At 40.9% G+C, this 20,169-nt stretch overlaps 1 protein-coding gene across 5 annotated transcripts in view; it reads left to right on the forward strand.

Annotated features, from left to right (window-relative positions):
- LOC144326387 (fragile X messenger ribonucleoprotein 1-like) overlaps positions 1-20,169 on the forward strand; it is a 182,646-nt gene that overhangs the window by 138,404 nt on the left and 24,073 nt on the right. For 4 of the 5 annotated variants that reach the window (XM_077922955.1, XM_077922953.1, XM_077922951.1 and 1 more), the window contains 2 exons: positions 1,958-2,044; positions 9,146-9,341. In XM_077922955.1, coding sequence (XP_077779081.1) covers positions 1,958-2,044; positions 9,146-9,341 — 283 coding nt within the window. The remainder of the gene's footprint in view (positions 1-1,957; positions 2,045-9,145; positions 9,342-20,169) is intronic. The other variant, XM_077922954.1, reaches the window with a different exon arrangement.

A 20,169-nucleotide genomic window follows, 5' to 3' on the forward strand; every position in this document is an offset into this window, starting at 1 on the left:
TTGCAGCTTTCCCAGAAGATAACCAGTCCTGTAAAATTCCGAAGGTATTTTTCCACTTACGACCATCTTTGTAATGTCCCGAAACTCCTCTAGGGGGATTGTTATAACTTTGTTTCCTCTAGTCCAAAAGTCTAGTTGTTGTTCCATATTTTCGCCATTTTGTATCCGAATCTTAGCAAATTGTAACAAATTTGACCAGCAAAGTCCTCAAAACAGAGTCCTCTTTAAATTTTTCCAGCTTTGACAGCTACTTTGACAGCTGTCAAAGTCTCCGTCTCTTTTCACCAGGCTCTCTCTCCAATCGCCCCGGTTCCCAGGGGGGGGGGTTACGTTCTCCTTCTCCCTCCACTCTTCTCCTCCAGCACAGTTTCCCATCGTGAAATTCTTGGTTTTTATCAAAAATACAGTTCTTTCGTGACCTTGGTTGCCCGGTCCTTGTTTTAGAATGTTTACAGTAGGGAGGGGGACTGACTTCCTTTTTGGATCCCCCCCCCCGCTCGTACCAAATCCGAAAAAAAATCCTTTTTTTCTCCTTTTAAACCCGGTTTTCCAAATTACTCACGGGTTGTTGTTAAAAGTCCGAATTCTCAATGGAAGAAGTCAGCGCTCTCCGCCGGATGGCATGCGGCTTCGCTCGGCAGGGCTAGCAGAGGACTCAAAGCACCGCGCCTCTCCCCGGCACCCGATCCGTAGCCTTTAAAAAGGCTCCTTCACGAGTCGGGAGGGCGCTAGCAGTGCCAGCCGAGTCTCCATGTCCACGGCCTCCGTGGCCGTGGGTTTTAGGGGTCCCCGCGTCGCCGGCGCGGTAAGACCCAGCCCCTGCCGAGCAGGCTCCCTCCGGAGCTCGGAGGGAGTCCGCCATTCAGCGATGGCGCCAACCCGGAAGTCCTGTCCCGGACGGCTTTTGAAAGCAGGCGGGGGGGAGCAAAGACTTTCGCACCCCGCCCGCCTTCAGAAGAGGTCCTGGACCTCTTCTGAAGGCCGGCGGGGGGCAAAAGTCTTTGTCCCCCCTGCCTGCCTTCCCGGGGGCTTTTAAATCGCCCCGGGACAGCGGAGAAGTCCCCCGCTGTCCCGGGGCTTTTTAAAATGCTGGCGGGCAGCAGCGGAGGCTTCGCTCCCGCCCGCCAGCATTTTAAGATCGCCCCGGACAGCGGAGAAGTCCCCCGCTGTCCCGGGGTTTTTTAAAATGCTGGGGGTGGGAAGAAAAGCCCTTGGTCCCCCCCCCCCCCAGCCTTCAGAAGAGGTCGGGGGACAGACTGTCCCCGGACTTGGTCTGAAGTCGGTTTCCATAGGAACGCATTAATTGATTTTCAATGCATTCCTATGGGAAACCGTGCTTCGCAAGACGGAAAAATCGCAAGACGACAAAACTTGCAGAACGAATTAATTTCGTCTTGCGAGGCACCACTGTAGTTGGAAAAAACTCTTAGTTTCTATGTAAACCACTTGGATAGTGTTACTTTCTTATTTGCTTGTAATATTTTATACTACTTAATATTATAACATACATAGGTCTTGGCTGCCATCTGGAAAGTTTGAGTATTCATAGTGCTTACTAGTAATCAGGGCTTTTTTTCCAGAAAAAGAGGCGCCAGAACTTGTTGACCTTTCTTTAGGGAAGGACCTTCGCCCACTTGCCCCACTGCCATGGCAAAAAAACCCCAAACTGTCATCTTACGGCGCTGGCCTTCTCTGTTGCGCAGCCCCAAGCTCAGTGCCGGGGAATGGCACCACAACACTACAGGGGTGCTGGAATGCACCCAAGAGGTGCCGGTGCTCAATTCTGGTGAGTTCCGTCCGAAAGAGGTTTTTCCTGCTGAAAAAAAAGCCCTCCTAGTATTGTTACTCTGAATTGTTTTACTAATGAAATTGCAATTTGCATGGAATCAAGTTACACATTATGTAGTGGCATTAGTTGCATCTCCTGAAGACCTCTGATTCAAAACTTTATTTCTAGGGCATGGTTCCTTTTGTCTTCGTGGGAACCAAGGACAGCATAATGAATGCCACAGTTCTTTTGGATTATCACCTCAACTATTTAAAGGTGAGGAAAGGGCATCATACTATGTTGCCTTTTGGGAAAGTGGAAAAGCTGGCTTTAAAGCAAAGCTTTAAAGTGGTTTTTCAGAGTTTATAAGTGAATTCAAATTCCGTGGTTAAATTGTTCTGTTTTTTTTCTTTAACTCTTAACTGAATGCTGAATGATTATCATATTTTTCTCAAACTGGTTTTAGAAGAAGTCAAACCTCTTCAAGATGCCTAGCTTACTCTTGGGCCCAGGGTTAAGATCTACCTGTGAGAGAGGTCTTTCCTTTTTTGTTTGTTTGTTTATTCATTTTCGAATTTACACATTACATCTATACAACTCTTACCTTATTCTTACATAGACTTCCCAACTTATCTTCCATTGGTATCCTTGGTTTGCTACAACTCCTTACAATTTTTCTTTTCTCCTCTTGTCGTTTCCCTCTTATTTTCCTTTGTCTTGTCTACCGTTGCTCACACACTTATCCTACTTCCCAATTAAACTCGATGCCGCTCCCACTCGCCTCTTGTTTTCTTTTCCTCATAATTTCTTATTTTGGCCGTCAAGTGTGCTAACTTGAGAAATTTTATTAACTTCTGCAACCATTGTTCCTTTGTCAGAACAATCATTTCTTTCCAATTTTTTGCATAAGTTATCCTTGTGGCTGAGGTTGCATATAGAAATAGGTTCCATAATTCCTTAGGCATATCTTCCCCAATTATTGCCAGCAAGAAGGCTTCTGGTCTTTTAGGGAAGGTGAATTTAAACATCTTTTTGAGTTCCTATCCTTTCCCAATTTTTGTTGCATACTTACATTGCCACCACATATGATATAGAGAACCCTCTTTTTCTAAATGTTTCCAACATACATTGGATCCTCTCTTATTGGCATCAGATATCATCAATACACCATCTTAAAGATGTTCTCTGCATAGCAGTCTGAAAATTTTATCGTTCTGTTCCATATTTTTTCCCATGCTGAAAGTTCAATGTTACACATGGTGCCCAGTGTATCCTTGCCTCTTTCACAAATTCATCTTCTGTTTCCCATTCAAGTAGAGTTCTATACAGTCGTACCTCGGAAGTCGAACAGAATCCATTCTGGAAGTCCATTCGACTTCCAAAACGTTCAGAAACCAAAGTGTGGCTTCTGATTGGCTGCAAAAGCCCCATCGGATGTTCGGCTTCCAAAAGAACATTAGAAAATCAGAACACTCACTTTTGGTTTTCGATCGTTTGGGAGCCAGAATGTTTGACTCCCAAGGTATTCGGCAGTCAAAGTACAACTGTATACTTTCATTTTTATTTATTTTTTGTTATTTCCCCAATATTAATTTTATCAAATTCCGATCCACTTTCTACAAATCCTTTTTCTTTATCTCTTTTACAGATCTCGTTTCTTTGGAAGTATTGGAACCAGTCTGTGACTAGTCCCATCGCTTCTCTTTTTTAAAGTCTTTATATGTTCCCCAGTTTACCTCTATGTTCAACTTTTTTTTTTACTGCAACCGCCTCCGTTGGAGATATCCAATGTGAGATCTTCCTTTCTAACATTTCTCTGTTTTGCCCAAGCATTATACACACTCCTCCTGATCACACAGTTAAAAAACCCTTATTTTCTTTTGTCTTCTCATAATACAAATAATTGTGCCATCCAAACCTTAGGTTAAATTGCTCCAGATCCAGAGTTCCTGTGTCCTTTAATTCCACACGCTCCTTCATCCACACTAACCATGCAGCCTCATAGTACAATCACAAACCAGGAAGTGAGAAACCCCCTCTATTCCGCTCATCTATTAGTATTTTGTATTTTGTTGTTGTTTAGTTGTGTCCGACTCTTCGTGACCCCATGGACCAGAGCGTGCCAGGCACTCCTGTCTTCCACTGCCTCCCACAGTTTGGTCAAACTCATGTTGGTAACTTTGAGAACAACCAACATGGGAGTCCAACCATCTCATCCTCTGTCGTCCCCTTCTCCTTGTGCCCTCAATCTTTCCCAGCATCAGGCTCTTTTCCAGGGAGTCTTCTCTTATGAGGTGGCCAAAGTATTGGATCCTCAGCTTTCAGGATCTGTCCTTCCAGTGAGCACTCAGGGCTGATTTCCTTAAGACTTGATAGGTTTGATCTTCTTGCAGTCCATGGGACTCTCAAGAGTCTCCTCCAGAACCAGAATTCAAAAGCATCAATTCTTCAGCAATCAGCCTTCTTTATGGTCCAGCTCTCACTTCCATACATCACTACTGGGAAAACCATAGCTTTAACTATACGGACCTTTGTCGGCAAGGTAATGTCTCTGCTTTTTAAGATGTTGTCTAGGTTTGTATTTAATCCTTGGCTTTGTGCCTTACCATATAAAGTTTGTTAAGTCCTTTTTCCATTGTTTAAAACAATGAGTGTTACTGATCACCGGCAATGATTGAAATAAAAAAATCATTTTTGGTAATATGTTCATCTTAATTGCCAATATTCTTCCCATCTTAGATAAATTCATGTGGTTCCATTTTTTCATATTCTTCCTTATTTCTGTCCATATTCTTTTAGAGTTATCTTGAATAAGGCTTAAATTGTTAGATGCAAGCCAGACTCGTAGATATTTTGCTTTCTTCTCTTCGATTCCTGATGTGTGTCCCCCCCCCCAATTCTCTTTTGCCTTCTTTTCCATGGTTTTGATGATCACCATTGTTTTTTCTTTATTAATATAGAATCCAGCAAGGTTTCCAAACAGTGTTATAATTTCAATTGTCTTCGGGATGCTTTTCAGAGGGTTTTCTAATGTCAAAACTACATCGTCCGCAAACGCTTTTAGTTTATAGTTCCTTTGGCCCACTCAAATCCCTATAATTTCATTATTTTCTCTAATTCTTCTAGCAAGAACTTCTAGGACTAAAATGAATAGCAGCGGTGATAACGGGCATCCCTGCCTTGTACCTTTTTGTATACTACATTCTCCTGTTACACCGCCATTGATGTTTATGTTTGCCCCTTGTTTTTGATAGCTTTAATTCCATTTACAAAATTTTCCCTAAATTCCATAATTTCTAGTATCATTTTTCTAAACATCCAGGAGATGTTATGAAATGCCTTTTCCACACCTTGGAAGAGCAGTGTGGCTTCTTTATCATTTCTTTCCCCCATAAATTTAATTATTTTTATTGCATTTCTTACATTATTCCTTATTTGTCTGGCAGGTAAAAAGCCTGTTTGGTCTTCATGGATGAATGTCTTCAATATTTCTCTTAGCCTTTTAGCCAAGATTGCTGCATAGAGTTTATAATAATTATTTAATAGGGAGATTGGCCTAAAGTTTTTCTGGTGGTGTATGCCTTCTCCCCCTTGTAGAATTCCATTCATCACATCCTTCAATGGGGATATAATAGCTTCTTGAAATGTTTTGTAATACATAGGTGTAAGACCATCGGGACCAGGTAATTTGCCTATTTTCACTTGTTTAATTGTGATGTCTATGTCTGCCATTGGAATTGGTTCATTAGATACTCTATTTGCTTGGGAGATTACATTTATTGAGATACCTATATATTGCCTCTTTGTTTTCTTCTACCTTTCTATACAGTTTGGTGTAATATTTTTGGAATTCATTTCTTATGTCCTTTGGATTAAATATTATTCTATCTTCTATTGTAATCTTATTTATAGTGTTTGGTTTCCTCCCCCTTTTGGGTTGCCATGCTAGGAGTTTCCCAGGTCTGTTTGCCGATTCAAATTGCTTATGTTTCAGCGCTTCAATATTTTGCTCAACTTCATTTCGCATTATCATGGCAAATTGTGCCTGGATGACTTTCAGTTGCCAAGTAATAGTGATATTTCCTGGTTTGTCCATCAATTTCTTTTATTGAGTTAACATTTCTTTCATTTATTTTTGTTTCTCTTCCTCTCTTTTCTTCCTATAATATACATTCTGTTGGATAAAGAACCCCCTTACTACCGCTTTACTAGTGTCCTATACTGTTCCTTTGTTAATTTCATTATTTAAATTGAGCTCAAAATACTCTTTTAGTATTTCAGATTCTTTCCGAATTACTTCTTCCTTCCTTAGAAGGTTCTCATTTAATTTCCACCTATACAGTGTCTCCCCTTCACCTTTTAATGTCATTTTAATTGGATTATGGTCAGATAGGGTTCTTGGAAGATGTTCTGTATTTTTTAATTCTAATTATAAGTTCTTTAGACAGCCAAATAATATCTTTTCCTGTATGGACCTTTTTTGGATGAGAATAATCTGTGACATCGCAGGGACACGGGTGGCGCTGTGGGTAAAACCACAGTGCCTAGGGCTTGCCAATCGTATGGTCGGCGGTTCGAATCCCCGCGGTGGGGTGAGCTCCCATCTTTCGGTCCCAGCTCCTGCCCACCTAGCAGTTCGAAAGCACCCTTAAGTGCAAGTAGATAAATAGGGGGAAGGTAAACGGCGTTTCCGTGTGCTGCGCTGGTGCTGGCTCGCCAGAGCAGCTTCGTCACGCTGGCCACGTGACCCGGAAGTGTCTCCGGACAGCGCTGGCCCCCGGCTTCTTAAGTGAGATGGGCGCACAACCCTAGAGTCGGACATGACTGGCCCGTACGGGCAGGGGTACCTTTACCTTTTTAATCTGTAACATCATGCTTTGTAGGGTTCTTATATCTCAACCCATCTATTAAGTCCATTAATTGGATCATTTCAAAGAAGATCTTTAGCAATTTCCCCTCTTTAGTTAGGCCTTGCTTGCCCGTTTTATCTTGTTCTGGTGAAATCATCCCATTGATGTCTCCCATTATGATTAGTTTGCCATTGTATATCTTAAACAGTTTCTCTTCTATTTTTTTAAATAGAAGTCCAGTTTGCTTTCATTTGGTGCATAAATTCCCACTAAGAGGATTTTATCCCCATCCACTGTTATCTCTAACACCAATATTGTTCCTTCGCCATCCTTCGTTATAAATTTGGGTTCCAATTTGGGATTTACGTATATCACCACCCCTTGCTTTTTAACATTTTCCAAAGCAATAAACTAATTTTCTAATGCTTTATTTATTAGTAGTCTTCTATCTTCCTTTTTGGAAGGGACGCGGGTGGCACTGTGGGTTAAACCACAGAGCCTAGCACTTGCCGATCAGAAGGTCGGCGGTTCAGATCCTCGCGACGGGGTGAGCTCCCGTTGCTCGGTCCCTGCTCCTGCCAACCTAGCAGTTTGAAAGCACATCAAAGTGCAAGTAGATAAATAGGTACCGCTCCGGCGGGAAGGTAAACAGCGTTTCCATGCGCTGCTCTGGTTTGCCAGAAGCAGCTTAGACATACTAGCCACATGACCAGGAAGCTGTACGCTGGCTCCCTCGGCCAATAAAGCGAGATGAGCGCCGCAACCCCAGAGTTGGCCATGACTGGACCTAATGGTCAGGGGTCCCTTTATCTTTATCTTCCTTTTTAGACTCAGTGTTTCTCCCACACACGACATGACTCGACAGTAAATTACTTCAGATTCATTAGTCCATAAACAAGCCTGGTTGGAGCTTAGCTATTTCAGCCCTCACTGGATGATTGAGTTGCCGGGACTAAACTCCTTCTCTTTCCTTTCCCTCAACACGAAAACCCCCACTTCCGCTTTTTCCCAGTCCCGCGCTTCTCAGCCATTCTCGTGAGCCTACGAGTTTGGGATGATTCTACCCTTCCTAATTCTCCTTCTGTGTCATCCTCAGAGCTTGCCAGTGGATTGTTTGTGCTCTGCGTCTCCCTGTCTTTCTGTGTCTAAAGGTCAAATTCCTGTTGCTAACTGCTTCTCCCCACTCTCTTAGTAATTCCCCTCCTTCTTCTGTCTTGTCTGCCTCTTCTCCACTTCTCTGACATTTCTTTTTGATATGTGTTTGTTGTAAACATATTACATCTAACTTCTGCTTTAATAAGTATTTTGCAATTTTATTTATTTTTTACTTCACATTTAAACCATTTACATTTCATTAGAAGTTTTAATTCATTTCTTATTTCTATTTTCTGCCTATTCCCATTCTTGTTCATCTTCTGCCTCTCCCAAGGCCTTCCTGTATCTTCTCAAGAATTCTTCTGCCTTAACAAATTCTGTAATTCTATACTGTTTTACTTTATAAGTGAAAATCAGTCCTTCTGGAAATTACCACCTATATGGGATTGCATTCATTTTTAATGCTTCTGTCAAATGTTTATAATTCTACCTCTTATTTAACAGTCTGGTGGGAATCTCTTTCAGGATTACTATCCTCTGTCCTTTGTCCAAAAAGCACTTCAAAATAGCGAGTGTTTTTTTCCCTGGATGGGATTTAAAGATGAGGACTCCCCCCTTTTTAATGGGGGGTTTGCAACTTGCACTTGCACTCTTTCGTTGTCTGCTCACACTCACACAGGCACATAGTTCTATTCCCCCCACAATATTTCAGTTTTCCAATCTTTCCTCCACCTTGTCTAGTTTTACAGGTCATTTCACCCTCACCCCAATTTTAAAATTTGCAGTTTGTAGGCTTTCTCCCCGCCCCTTCCGTCCACCGGATTTGCAAGTAGATTTTAAGTTACCCCTGTTACTCATGAGCAGCTGCTCTCCATGTAGCTTGTTAACAGTTCAGATAAGTCTCCTTCTAAATTTTCCTCTAGTTCCACCACTCTTTTATCCCCCGTTTCCCCCCTTTCCCTTTGAGCAGGGTTGTTTTTGAAAGGGATTCTGCTGCTGCTTAGTCTGCTTTGAGGCTTTCTGCCCCAGAGGGAATGTGGTTCCCCTGCATCACCTCTCAACCTTCTCACGATTCCTTCCAGAGCTCTCCTGCCCTGTTGGGGTTCGCTGGGTTGTGTAGAGCCCCAATTACACTCCAGGGTTTCGGGGGACTCATGGAGCCCATGCTTCCCCCCTCCCACACCTGTGACAGCTCAATTTCACCTGGAGCGAACTCACCGAGCTGCAGGTTCCTTCACGTAGCAGACCGGAAGTGCTGGACTGTGCATTATTCTTTTTCTTTCTCTTTTTGTTCAGATTTTGTATTTTATTGTAATGTATTATGAAAAGTCATAATAAAATCATATATAAAAAGATACCTACCTTACTAAGTCATTTAATGAGATTGGTCAAAATGGCAACAACTTCCTGTAACTCATTTCTCTGTGTATAGGAAGTGGATCAACTACGTTTGGAGAGATTGCAAATAGATGAACAGCTTCGACAGATTGGGGCCACTTCTAGACCACCACAAAACCGCACAGACAAAGAAAAGGGATACATGACTGATGATGGCCCAGGTCTTGGAAAAGGTAGCCAACCCTACAGAAACAGAGGACATGGGAGGCGTGGACCAGGTTATGCTTCTGGTAGGTCACTTGGAATGCTCAAACTTCTCTCAACTCTGATTTGCTAATTTCTGGAATTCTTGTAAAGCAAACAGTAAATGAGGTTAAGCATGTCTAAAAATGTGAATGAGCTGCAGAGATTTAAACAAATGTGTATTTTGTAAATAATAACTGTGATACCTACTATGTTAGTTGCCAGGTTAATTTAGTTATCCACCAAGTCAGTGAAATACGATACAGACTAAACTTCTGTAAAGTTATAATCGTGGTAGCGTTACTAACATACAGTATTCCTTTTGAGTTGAAAGTAATGTTTCAAGTTCAAATACACTAGTTTCTCATCCAGTAAAAAGAGTGGGATTACTTGAAAAGAGATTACCTCTTCCATTATCCATACTTGGTTGGCAGAATTCTCATTTGTTGCTGTGTAACCAACTACAAACACACCAAAACTAGCTTTTCTCTTAACCTAAAATTGTGATATTGTCAGGTGAAATGTATTGGTCAATGCCTACAAATTGTTATGAACATAGTTCTGTCTACACATGCTTACCAGATGAAAGCCACTTGAAGTAGTCTTAACAAGCCATTTTCCTGCAGGGAGGAGGGGATCCTTGGATGGGTGGATGGGTTGTTCCTCCTGGTCACTCCACTGGGCAGGAATATGCAAATTAGAGCTGTTCTTACCTCACAGTGGGAGGGCTACTTCTCCAGTTTCCTTCCTGCCTTGCAGGTTCAGGTGACAGAGCTCCTTTCTGTCATCTTATTCTGAGAAGATCTTTACTTAGAAAAAAATCTTGAAGAAAAACTGAGTAGAGAACACAGAGGGAGATAGAGAGAAATGCCCAGTTAGCCAGAACATGATCGTGGTTGCTGGTGGAGGTGGCAGGGACCGCCGACCAGGATACTCTTAAGTCCTTGGAACCAGCAGTCAACAGAGAAAATATGACTATGGAGGGCAGTGGGGAACTTTGTGTTCTCCTGCTTGATCATTGATGGAGTCACACTTCATCTGGAGTTCTACCAATGGATTTGACATGTGGTGGTACAAGGCTCAGGGATCTTTAGGTTTCTCTTCTTTGGGGTTTCATGAGGCTTCAGCCTTAGTCATTGACAGCGCATAGTTGCCTTTCTTTTATGCATTCTATGCATTCTTTTGCATTTGCTTAAGAAACTCCTGGTGGAAGCACCATTAGTAGAACATAGTTTCTTTTTTAATAATTATTTTATAATTATTAAAACCGTGATTAAAAGAAAAATAGAAAATAAGACATTTTCATACCATATTAAATTCATATTTTGGGATTCCTCCGATCCCTTGACTTCCCTCCATTCCCTCCCCCAGTTCTTTTGTGTTATTTTATGTTATACATGTCCAGAGTTTTCTTACCTTTTAAATATTTCCAGTTTCAAACATTGTCCTTAATATTACAAGTGTTTTTTAAAACTCTGCTGTTGTGTTAACTTCTTTATAATGCTTTTGTAAATATGCAACAAAAATTTTTCCATTTTTTAAAAAAATATTTGCCGTCCTCTTGATTTCTTAGTCTTCCAGTTAATTTGGCCGTTTCAGCATATTCCATTAATTTACGTTGCCAATCTTCTTTAGTTGGGACTCGTTCTTCTTTTCATTGTTGGGCTATCAATGTCCGTGCGGCTGTTGTTGCATACCTAAATAAACTTTTATATTCTTTCAGTATATCTGTTCCAATTATACCTATTAAAAACGCTTCCGGTTTTTTACCAAAGGTTATTTTAAACATTTTTTTCAATTCATTATAAATCATTTCCCAAAAGCTTTTTATGACTTTACATTGCTACCACATATGGTAAAATGTATCTTCTACCTTTTTACACTTCCAACACTTATTATCTTTTGTTTTGTACATTTTTGACAGTTTAGCCTGTGTTAAATACCATCTATACATCATTTTCAAATAGTTCTCCTTAAGTCCCGTACATGCCGTGAATTTTATATCATTTCTCCATAATCTTTCCCAGTCTGTCATCTGTATATTATGGCCGTTTTATCATTACACATTTGACCTCTTCATCCTTTGTCTCCCATTCCAACAATATATTATACATTTTTGATAATAATTTATAATCACTTTCTATTATTTCTCTCTGAAATTTTGAGATTCCATATGCAAATCCTTTCTTTTTATCATTTTAAAATTTTTCACTCACAAAAAGATCGCTGTGGATGAAAACAGCAACACAGAAAAAGCTCCGTCTTCCCTCCCAGAGATAAAACAACAATGGAGGGAGGGGCGAGGGGGTGGGGCAGGAGTCAGTTTTACCGACGCTAAGGAAAGGGAGCCAGAGATCGACTGCGATCTACCAAAACCTCACAGGGATCTACCAGTAGATCGTGATTGACCTGTTGGACATCCCTGTTCTAGTAGATCTTTATATTTTTCCCGAACTTTAAAGATCACCTTTCTTATTATATGATTCTGGAAGCTTCTATGTACCTTGGCCTTCCGATACCACAGATATGCATGCCATACAAATCTATTGTCATGTCCTTCTTAATCTAGTAAATCTACATTATTCAATGTTATCCAATCCCGTATCCAGCACAGACAAGAGGCTTCATAGTATAGTTTTATATCTGATAGCGAGAAGCTTCCTCTTTCTTTAAGATCTGTTAATAACTTATATTTTATTCTTGGCTTCTTGCTTCTCCAGATAAATCTTGAAATGTCTCTCTGCCAATCCTTAAAGCAATTCACATTACTTATCACCGCGATTGATTGAAATAAAAATAACATTTTTGGCAATACATTCATCTTAATCGCCGCTATCCTTCCCAATAAAGATAGATTCATTCTCCCCCAAATTTCAAATTTTCTTTTTATTTCTTTCCATATTTTTTCATAATTGTCTTTAAATATGTCGATATTTTTTGCTGTTAACCATATTCCCAAATATTTCACTATATATATATATATTTCTGTCACCTGCTGTACCTCTTTTTTATCTTGTTCTGGCATATTTTTTACTAGGAGCTTTGTTTTATTTTTATGTAATTTTAAACCTGTTGTCCATATTTTTATATTTTTTCTAATACTTTTATTAATGAACTAATCGGGTCTTACATCATGATCACTAAATCATCTGCAAATGCCTTTAATTTGTATGACTTATTTCCTACCGTTATTCCTTTAATGTCATTATCTGCTCTTATATCTCTCACCAGCACCTCTAGGACTAAAATAAACAATAAAGGGGACAAAGGACATCCCTGTCTTGTTCATTTTGTAATTTTACATTATTCTGCTATTACATTATTATTAGTCTCACTTGTTGCTCTGAATATATGGCTTCTATTCCTCTTTTGTATGTTTCTCCAAAATTCATTTCTTCGAAGACCTTTAACATAAAGGTCCAGGAAATGTTATCAAATGCTTTTTCCACATCTACAAACATCATGTCATGAATGAACCAGCCCAGCCAGCTTTCAGTGGAAGATGTAGGCAGGAAGAGATAGGGATTAGGAATACAGGTTGCCAAGGGAACTATATCAAACGAGCCAGATCTCCACCAGGTCCCTCAAGGGGAGGGGAAAGGTGAGGAAGAGAAGATTGACTCTTCTCAGGAAGAAGTTGGAGGGGATCCAATGAGCCCACAGAGACATCGTTGGGGGAAGGGTGTGTGATAGGAGGCGGAAGCAGAAACGTAAGGGTCAGAAGGTCCATTTAAGTTGGTGGAAGGGGAGGGACTCGGCAGAAGAGTCATCATAATTCATGAGGGCAGCAGCTGGGTTAATGCCGTCCAGCGTTATCTGTGTACTTGGTCAATAATCATCCTCTCTACTTAACTACGCTCCCTGTGTTGTCGAGCTGGAGGCTATCTTCCTGGCACATCATTGCTGCCTGTTTTTCATTTCTTACTTCCAAATATTCAATAATATCTATTACATTCCTTATATTTTCTTTCATATGTCTTCCTGATAGAAATCCTGTTTGATCTTGATGTATTGTTTCTAACAATATATTTTTCATTCTATTAGCTAATAAATTTGAATACAATTGGTAATCACTGTTTAATAATGAGATTGGTCTATATTTTTAAAGTTCCATTTTATCTGTCTTTTGTTTTGGAATTAGAATCCAAGTCTTTGGTATTTCCCCTACTTTTAATGTTTCATTAATTACATTTTGTAATGGTTGAATTAAATATTTTTTTAATAATATTTTGCTGTTAGTCCATCTGGCCTGGTGTTTTTCCTATCTTTGCTTGTTTTATAGCACTTGAAACTTCTGTTATATCAATTGGTGCATTTAATTTTTTTGGCAATTTATTTTGTCTTATATATCTTTCAATTTCTATTTTATCTTCTGGTTCAGCTCAGTATAGGTCTGAGAAGTATCTGGTAAATTGCCTTCTAATATCTCTCGGATCATCAATTATTTTATCTTTCACTTTTATTTTATTTATTAAATTATTCGCTTTCCTTTTATTCAATTGCCAGGCTAAGAGCTTTCCTGGCTTATTAGCCTGTTCAAAATTTCTTTGTCTCATTCTCATTCTCCATTCTACTTCCTGATTTATTATCAATGAATATTAAGTTTGTAACATTTTAATTGCTTGTTTTGTTGTTTCTTTCTTAGGTTTACTTACTAACTCTTTTTCCTTTTTAATTAATTCATTAAAAAAATTCTTTTTCCTCTGTTTCCTAATCTAATAATAATAATAATAATAATAATAATAATAATAATAATAATAATAATTTATTATTTATACCCCGCCCATCTGGCTGAGTTTCCCCAGCCACTCTGGGCGGCTCCCAATCAGTGTTAAAAACAGTACAGCGTTACATATTAAAAACTTCCCTGAACAGGGCTGCCTTAAGATGTCTTCTGAATATCAGGTAATTATTTATCTCTTTGACATCTAATGGGAGGGCGTTCCACAGGGCGGGCGCCACTACTGAGAAGGCCCTCTGTCTGGTTCCCTGTAGCCTCACTTCTCGCAATGAGGGAACCGCCAGAAGGCCCTCGGCGCTGGATCTCAGTGTCCGGGCTGAATGATGGGGGTGGAGACGCTCCTTCAGGTATACAGGACCGAGGCCGTTTAGGGCTTTAAAGGTCAGCACCAACACTTTGAATCGTGCTCGGAAACGTACTGGGAGCCAATGCAGGTCTCTCAGAACCGGTGTTATATGGTCCCGGCGGCCACTCCCAGTCACCAGTCTAGCTGCCGCATTCTGGATTAATTGCAGTTTCTGGGCCACCTTCAAAGGTAGCCCCACGTAGAGCGCATTGCAGTAGTCCAAGCGTGATCTTCCTTTGATATGCATTTTGGTTTATAAAGAAACCTCTAATTACTGCTTTACTAGCATCCCACACTATTCTCATATTTGTGCCTTTATTGCAATTTAATTCAAAATAATCTTTTAATGTTGTTTTTTGTCTTTTCCACTATTTCTTGGTTATCTAGCAAGTCTTCATTTAGTCTCCATATAAATGGTGTATTCCTTTCTCTTTTTATTTCTAAAATTATTGAATTATGATCCAAGAAAGTTCTTGCTTGTCTTTCGACCTTTTTGCCATTAAAGTTATTTCTTTTGAGACCCATGCCAAGACCCATGCCAAGTTTAAATTTTCTACCATATTAAAAAAAGTTAATGGCAATTTCCCCTCTTTTGTCTGAGTTTTCCTTATTGTTCTATCCATATCCAGAGAGACCAGTCCACAAATCTCCCATTACTATCATTTTTGATACGCATATTCCAATAGGTTAGTGTAATGGTTCTAGGGGTTGCTCGTGCATAAGCCTGTCCCAAGACCTGGCTGGGTTGCCTCAGTGAACCTTTCCTGTCCGGACAGCCACTCACCCGTGGCTGTCTCAATCGCTGGCAGAATCCGTCAGTGGGCGTTTCTTAAACTTCTTCCAGCAAAGAAGCTCTTTGACGCCCAGTCTCCTCCTACTCTCCCTGCGCGGAAGCCTTCTGCGCAAGGAGGGCGTAGGCAGTGGAGGACCCTTCCTCTCCCCGCTGGTCCCCGGCAAGGAGTCATGGGACCGCCTCGCCGATTCCCCCATCTGCCCCCCTTCTCCACTGGAGCTACACTGATTCCCTTCCCCAGAAGATGGGCTGCCTCTCCCACTCCCGGGACGCTCTCTGGGATCCCCTTGGAGCTTGCTCTCTCCCTCCGGCACTGATGGCAGTTCCCTGACAGTTAGTTTCGAAGTTTTTTTAAAAATCTGATTTCATTTGGCACATGTATTCCAGCTATGATTATCTTTTCACCTTGTGGTATAATTTCACAGCTATCACCCTTCCTTCTTCATCTTTAAATAAAAATTATGGCTGTAATTTTGACATAATATAAAACACAACTCTTCTCTTTTTTGTTTTGTCTGAAGTTATAAATTCCATTCCCATCTTTTTATTTATCAATATTTTCCTATGGTTTTTTGCCACGTGTTTCTGGCAAACTATGTCTAAATTTTGTTTTAATATTACATGTTCAGTTTTATTCCTTTTTATTTTATTGTTCAATCCATTTACATTCCAGCTTAATATCCTCAAATCTGCCATTGTTAGTTTTAAAGTCTTGTCTTTTCCCGTTTACCTTTTTTCTTTTCTTTTTACTCCCTTCCTCTTCTTCTGTACTATTATCTGTTACGTCTGTTTTCTGTCCTCCTACTGCTCCTTCTGGCAGTGTTTCCCTTCCTCCCAATTCCTTACTGTATTTTCTCCCAAAAATTACCAGTTTCAATTGGATTTCTAATTCTATGTTTTTTCTCCTTATATGTAAATGTGAATCCTTCTGGGAACTCCCATCTATACCATATGCCATTCCTTCTTAAAGCATCAGTTAATACTTTATAATTCATTTGTTTTTTACAAAGGGGGGGAAAGAATTTCCTTAAACAAAATTATGTTTTGGCCTTCAATTTGCAATCTCTTATTATCTCTCCCCACTACATCTCTGGCAAAACAGGACAAATGGGGTCCCTGATCAGGAAGCTGGCTCTTTGCTAGCCAACGATCCTCACTTTGCAGCACATGCCCCTCTAATACTTCCAAAGGGACAGAAAGAACTAACAGCCCCCCAACCACCCCATGAGGGAAAGAGGGACTGACAGCCAACAGACAGCATAAAGCCACTCTCCAAATTTGGAATGTAGCTGGATGGGCTGCATCTATCAGGGATACTTGTTTCACTGACTTTTTATCTCAACACCACACCCTTTTGATTCAGGAGACCAGGACCAGGGATGATATACCATTAAATCAGCGGTTCTCAACCTGTGGGTCCCCAGATGTTGTTGGACTACAACTCCCATCATCCCTGAGCTCTGGCCTTGTTAGCTAGGGGTCATGGGAGTTGTAGTTCAACAACATCTGGGGACCCACAGGTTGAGAAAGGCTGTATTAAATGGATATCATTCCTTTACAAGGGAGGCCAGCATGGGGCTTGGGATCACCACCATCAAGGGGCGAGGGAGGTATGGCGGTGGGAGCAGATATTATAGGCAAAGGGGTTTGAGATATAAAGATGCTCGAACCCCTTGCAATCTGCGCCCCATCCCGAGGGACAAAGGTAGGGTGAGCAGAGATTACCCTCCTCCGTCATTGGTGCTGTGCAATGTCAGGTCTATAGGCAATAAAACCGCCACCCTGCAAGAATTTTTTACCTCGCAGGGGGCTGACCTGGCTTGTGTGACGGAGAACTGGGCTCGCAAAGGCAAAACAGTCGCCTTGCATGAGTTGGCGCCCCTTGGTTTCTCCGTCCTTCACCAATCACGGACTGGGGGTCTGGGGGGGGGAGGGGTGGCGTTAATCCGGGAAGATGTTTTTTTTTTTTAAAAAAAAAAGATATTTATTGAAATTTTCCACTTTAATACATTAAAAAAAGAAAAAACAAAAAAGTTTAAAAACACATAAAGTTCACAATCCTTATTTTTCTATGACATATTTCCCTGACTTCCCCGCACCTCCCCTTCTTATATTCCAATTCAAATTGTTAGTTCAACAAGTTCTTATCCCTAATTTTTTACCTTTTTATATTTAGTTCATTTTAAAAGCCAATTTTGCCTTATAAACATCAATATTTATACATCAGTGCTCATTCTTAAAACCTTTTTTCTAAAGTCGACCCAAATTCCCTTCCACAAATTCCCCAATTTTCATACAAATAACAAAACAAAATAAAAACAAAAACAAATTGTAATTATGCACCCTTTGGATTCCCAAACGCCACCCCCCCTTTCCTGGTTTCAATCCCCAACAAATGTCCATCAGTCTTAGTCTACTATCAGCCTGGAGACCTCACGTCCGAGGCTCTTAATTCTCTCTCAATTCCTCTCTGCCGGTTTTTTTGATAGTCCTTAGTATTAAACACCAGATCTCGGAGAAGCTCTGGCCCAATGGGATCCATGTTTCTTTCAGCCAGACCTCCATACTTAAAAGTGGACCCCGAATCTTGTTTCTTACTCCTTTCAAGTCCAAATGTCCCCAAAGCTCCAACTTCCACCTTAATCAAATTTGTAATCCTTGGGTCTTCAGATCTCCACATAAGGAGATCTCTCCATTCTTCAATCTCCAACTCAGACCAGATTTTCGTCATCAAGTTCTTATTTTCCTTTGTAGCCATCATGTCAGGCCTCTGGCTCTCCTTTGTCATCTGCAACATTACAGCTCCTCCTTCCTTTTCCTCAGGAACAACATATATCTCTTTCTCCACACTCTCAAAGCTCTCAAGTTTCTCTTCTTGTGCAGCTGCATGAACTTCCTGAGTCAAGTCCTTATCAAATTCAATGAGTTTGTTTACTGTTAAGTCCAGAGTTGCAACATTTGTAGCCAAAACATCAATTTGGCCTTGTAACTTTCCCAAGAGAACAAAAACTCTGTCCAATTTAGCTTGAATTTTCCCTCCTTCAGCCATTCTTGTAATGTCCCAAAACCCCCTCTAGAGGGATTTTGGTTACTTAATATTCCTTCCAGTTCAAATCCAAAAATCAAGTTAATCTGTATCCGTTCTTCCTTATTTTCAACAAAATGTAGCCAAATTGTAACAGATATAACCAGCAGAAACAACAGAGACAAAGTTCTCTTTTTCCGTCTTGACAGCTAATTTGACAGCTGTCAAACTCTTCAATACCTCTTCAACAGGCTCTCTCGCGGATCACTCCCGGGTCCGGGGGGGGGGGGCGGCACTTCAGCTCCCAAAATTAGCTCTTATCCTCCAGTAAGATTTCTTATACTGGCAAATCGTGAAATTAATGTCTTTTACTCAATAATAAAGAAAAAATTCTCTTGACCTTAGTTAGCAGGTCCTTGCTTTAGATTATTTACAAGACGGGGAGACGGACTTCCTGTTTGCGCCTTCCCCGATCGTGCCTAATTAAAAAAAAAAAAATTCTTTACAAGTCCAATTTCCGTACTACTCACGGGTTGTTGCTTTAAAGTCCAATTGCTCACAAGAAGAAGTCAGCGCTCTCCGACCATGGCAATGCGGCTTCACTCCGCAGGAGAAGCAGTCGACTCTCAGCACCGCGCCGCTCACCCCGTCCCCCGTTCCGAAGCCTTTAAAAAGGCTCCTTCGCAGGTCGGGCGGCGCAAATGGTGCCCGCCGAGTCACCAGGTTCACAGGCTTCACCGCCTGTGATTTTTGAGGGTCCCCGCGTCGCCGCAGCGGCAAGACCCAAATCCTGCGGAGCCGATTCCCTCCGGAGCTCGGAGGGAATCCGCCATTAGCCGATGGCGCTAACCCGGAAGTTCTGGGAAGATGGTTTTTTCAGGGCTCTGCCAGCGCCATCGATCTCTGGCATTGAATGTGCTGGCCTGGTGTGGGGCAACGAGGAGAGCTTGGCTGTCTGGCTGGTGTACTGTCCACCTAGCACACTGGCAGGCACCCTATCATGACTGCTTGAGGTGGTGACTTCCGCTTTTGAGATGGAGGCATGAGCAGACATGCTGAGAAGCTGCGCGGCAAGAGTGCAAGGAGAAGCATAAATTAAAGGTGATTAAAACCTATTTAATGATTTATGGACTGGAGGAAGGTTTTGGAGGGAACTTAAGGAAAACTTTATCCGAGCTTATCAGCACTTTACCAGCTGGGGAGTATCAAATTTCAAAAAGACGCTGAGGGCTTGCGGAGGGCTAGAAGTCCAAGTCAAATAATAATACGGTCTCAAAACAAATGAAGCGAGATGCATCAGTTCTAACAGAGCATTGGAACTGGAGCAGGAAAACCAAATAAAAATGTCGGAGACACAGGAGATGATTCATCTATTAAGGTCTCTTAAAGAAGACATGGGGGCGCTTAAGACAGAAATTTCAGCGCTTAAACAGTACACTTCACAAATGAGAATTGATTTACAAGTCTTAACATCGCGTATGGATACAATTGAACAGTGCGTTAATGTCTTGGAGAAAATTTCATTTGCAGCTCAGAACCAGACCGACAAACGCTTACTCCAATTGGAATCTGAACTTAGAAGGAACAACCTTAAACTTATAGGTTTTAAAAACCACCCACCTGAAGGAATTCAGGCAATTGAATATACTGTGAACTGTTTAACGGAACTGTTGGAGCTACAACAACTGGATTTAAGGATGGAGATAAATGGTGTTAAAAGTTTCCCATTGAAAACCAAGAAAGCAAGAGGGGAAACATTTATAACATAATTCAATTTTTGCGCTAAGGGTGTGAGATGATATCCTTAAAAATTTCCGGTGAAAATGAAATGCTAAACCCTTTGAATGGAGGGGAAACAAAATTTCTATTTTCCCAGACTATGCTCCAGTGGTGGCAGAAAAGAGACGACTATTTGCCCCTGCTCGTAAGCTAGAAAGGGAATTAAAAATACAGCATTTCACAATATTCCC

The sequence above is a fragment of the Podarcis muralis genome, chromosome W (assembly GCF_964188315.1).
Source record: "Podarcis muralis chromosome W, rPodMur119.hap1.1, whole genome shotgun sequence".
NCBI lineage: Eukaryota > Metazoa > Chordata > Lepidosauria > Squamata > Lacertidae > Podarcis > Podarcis muralis.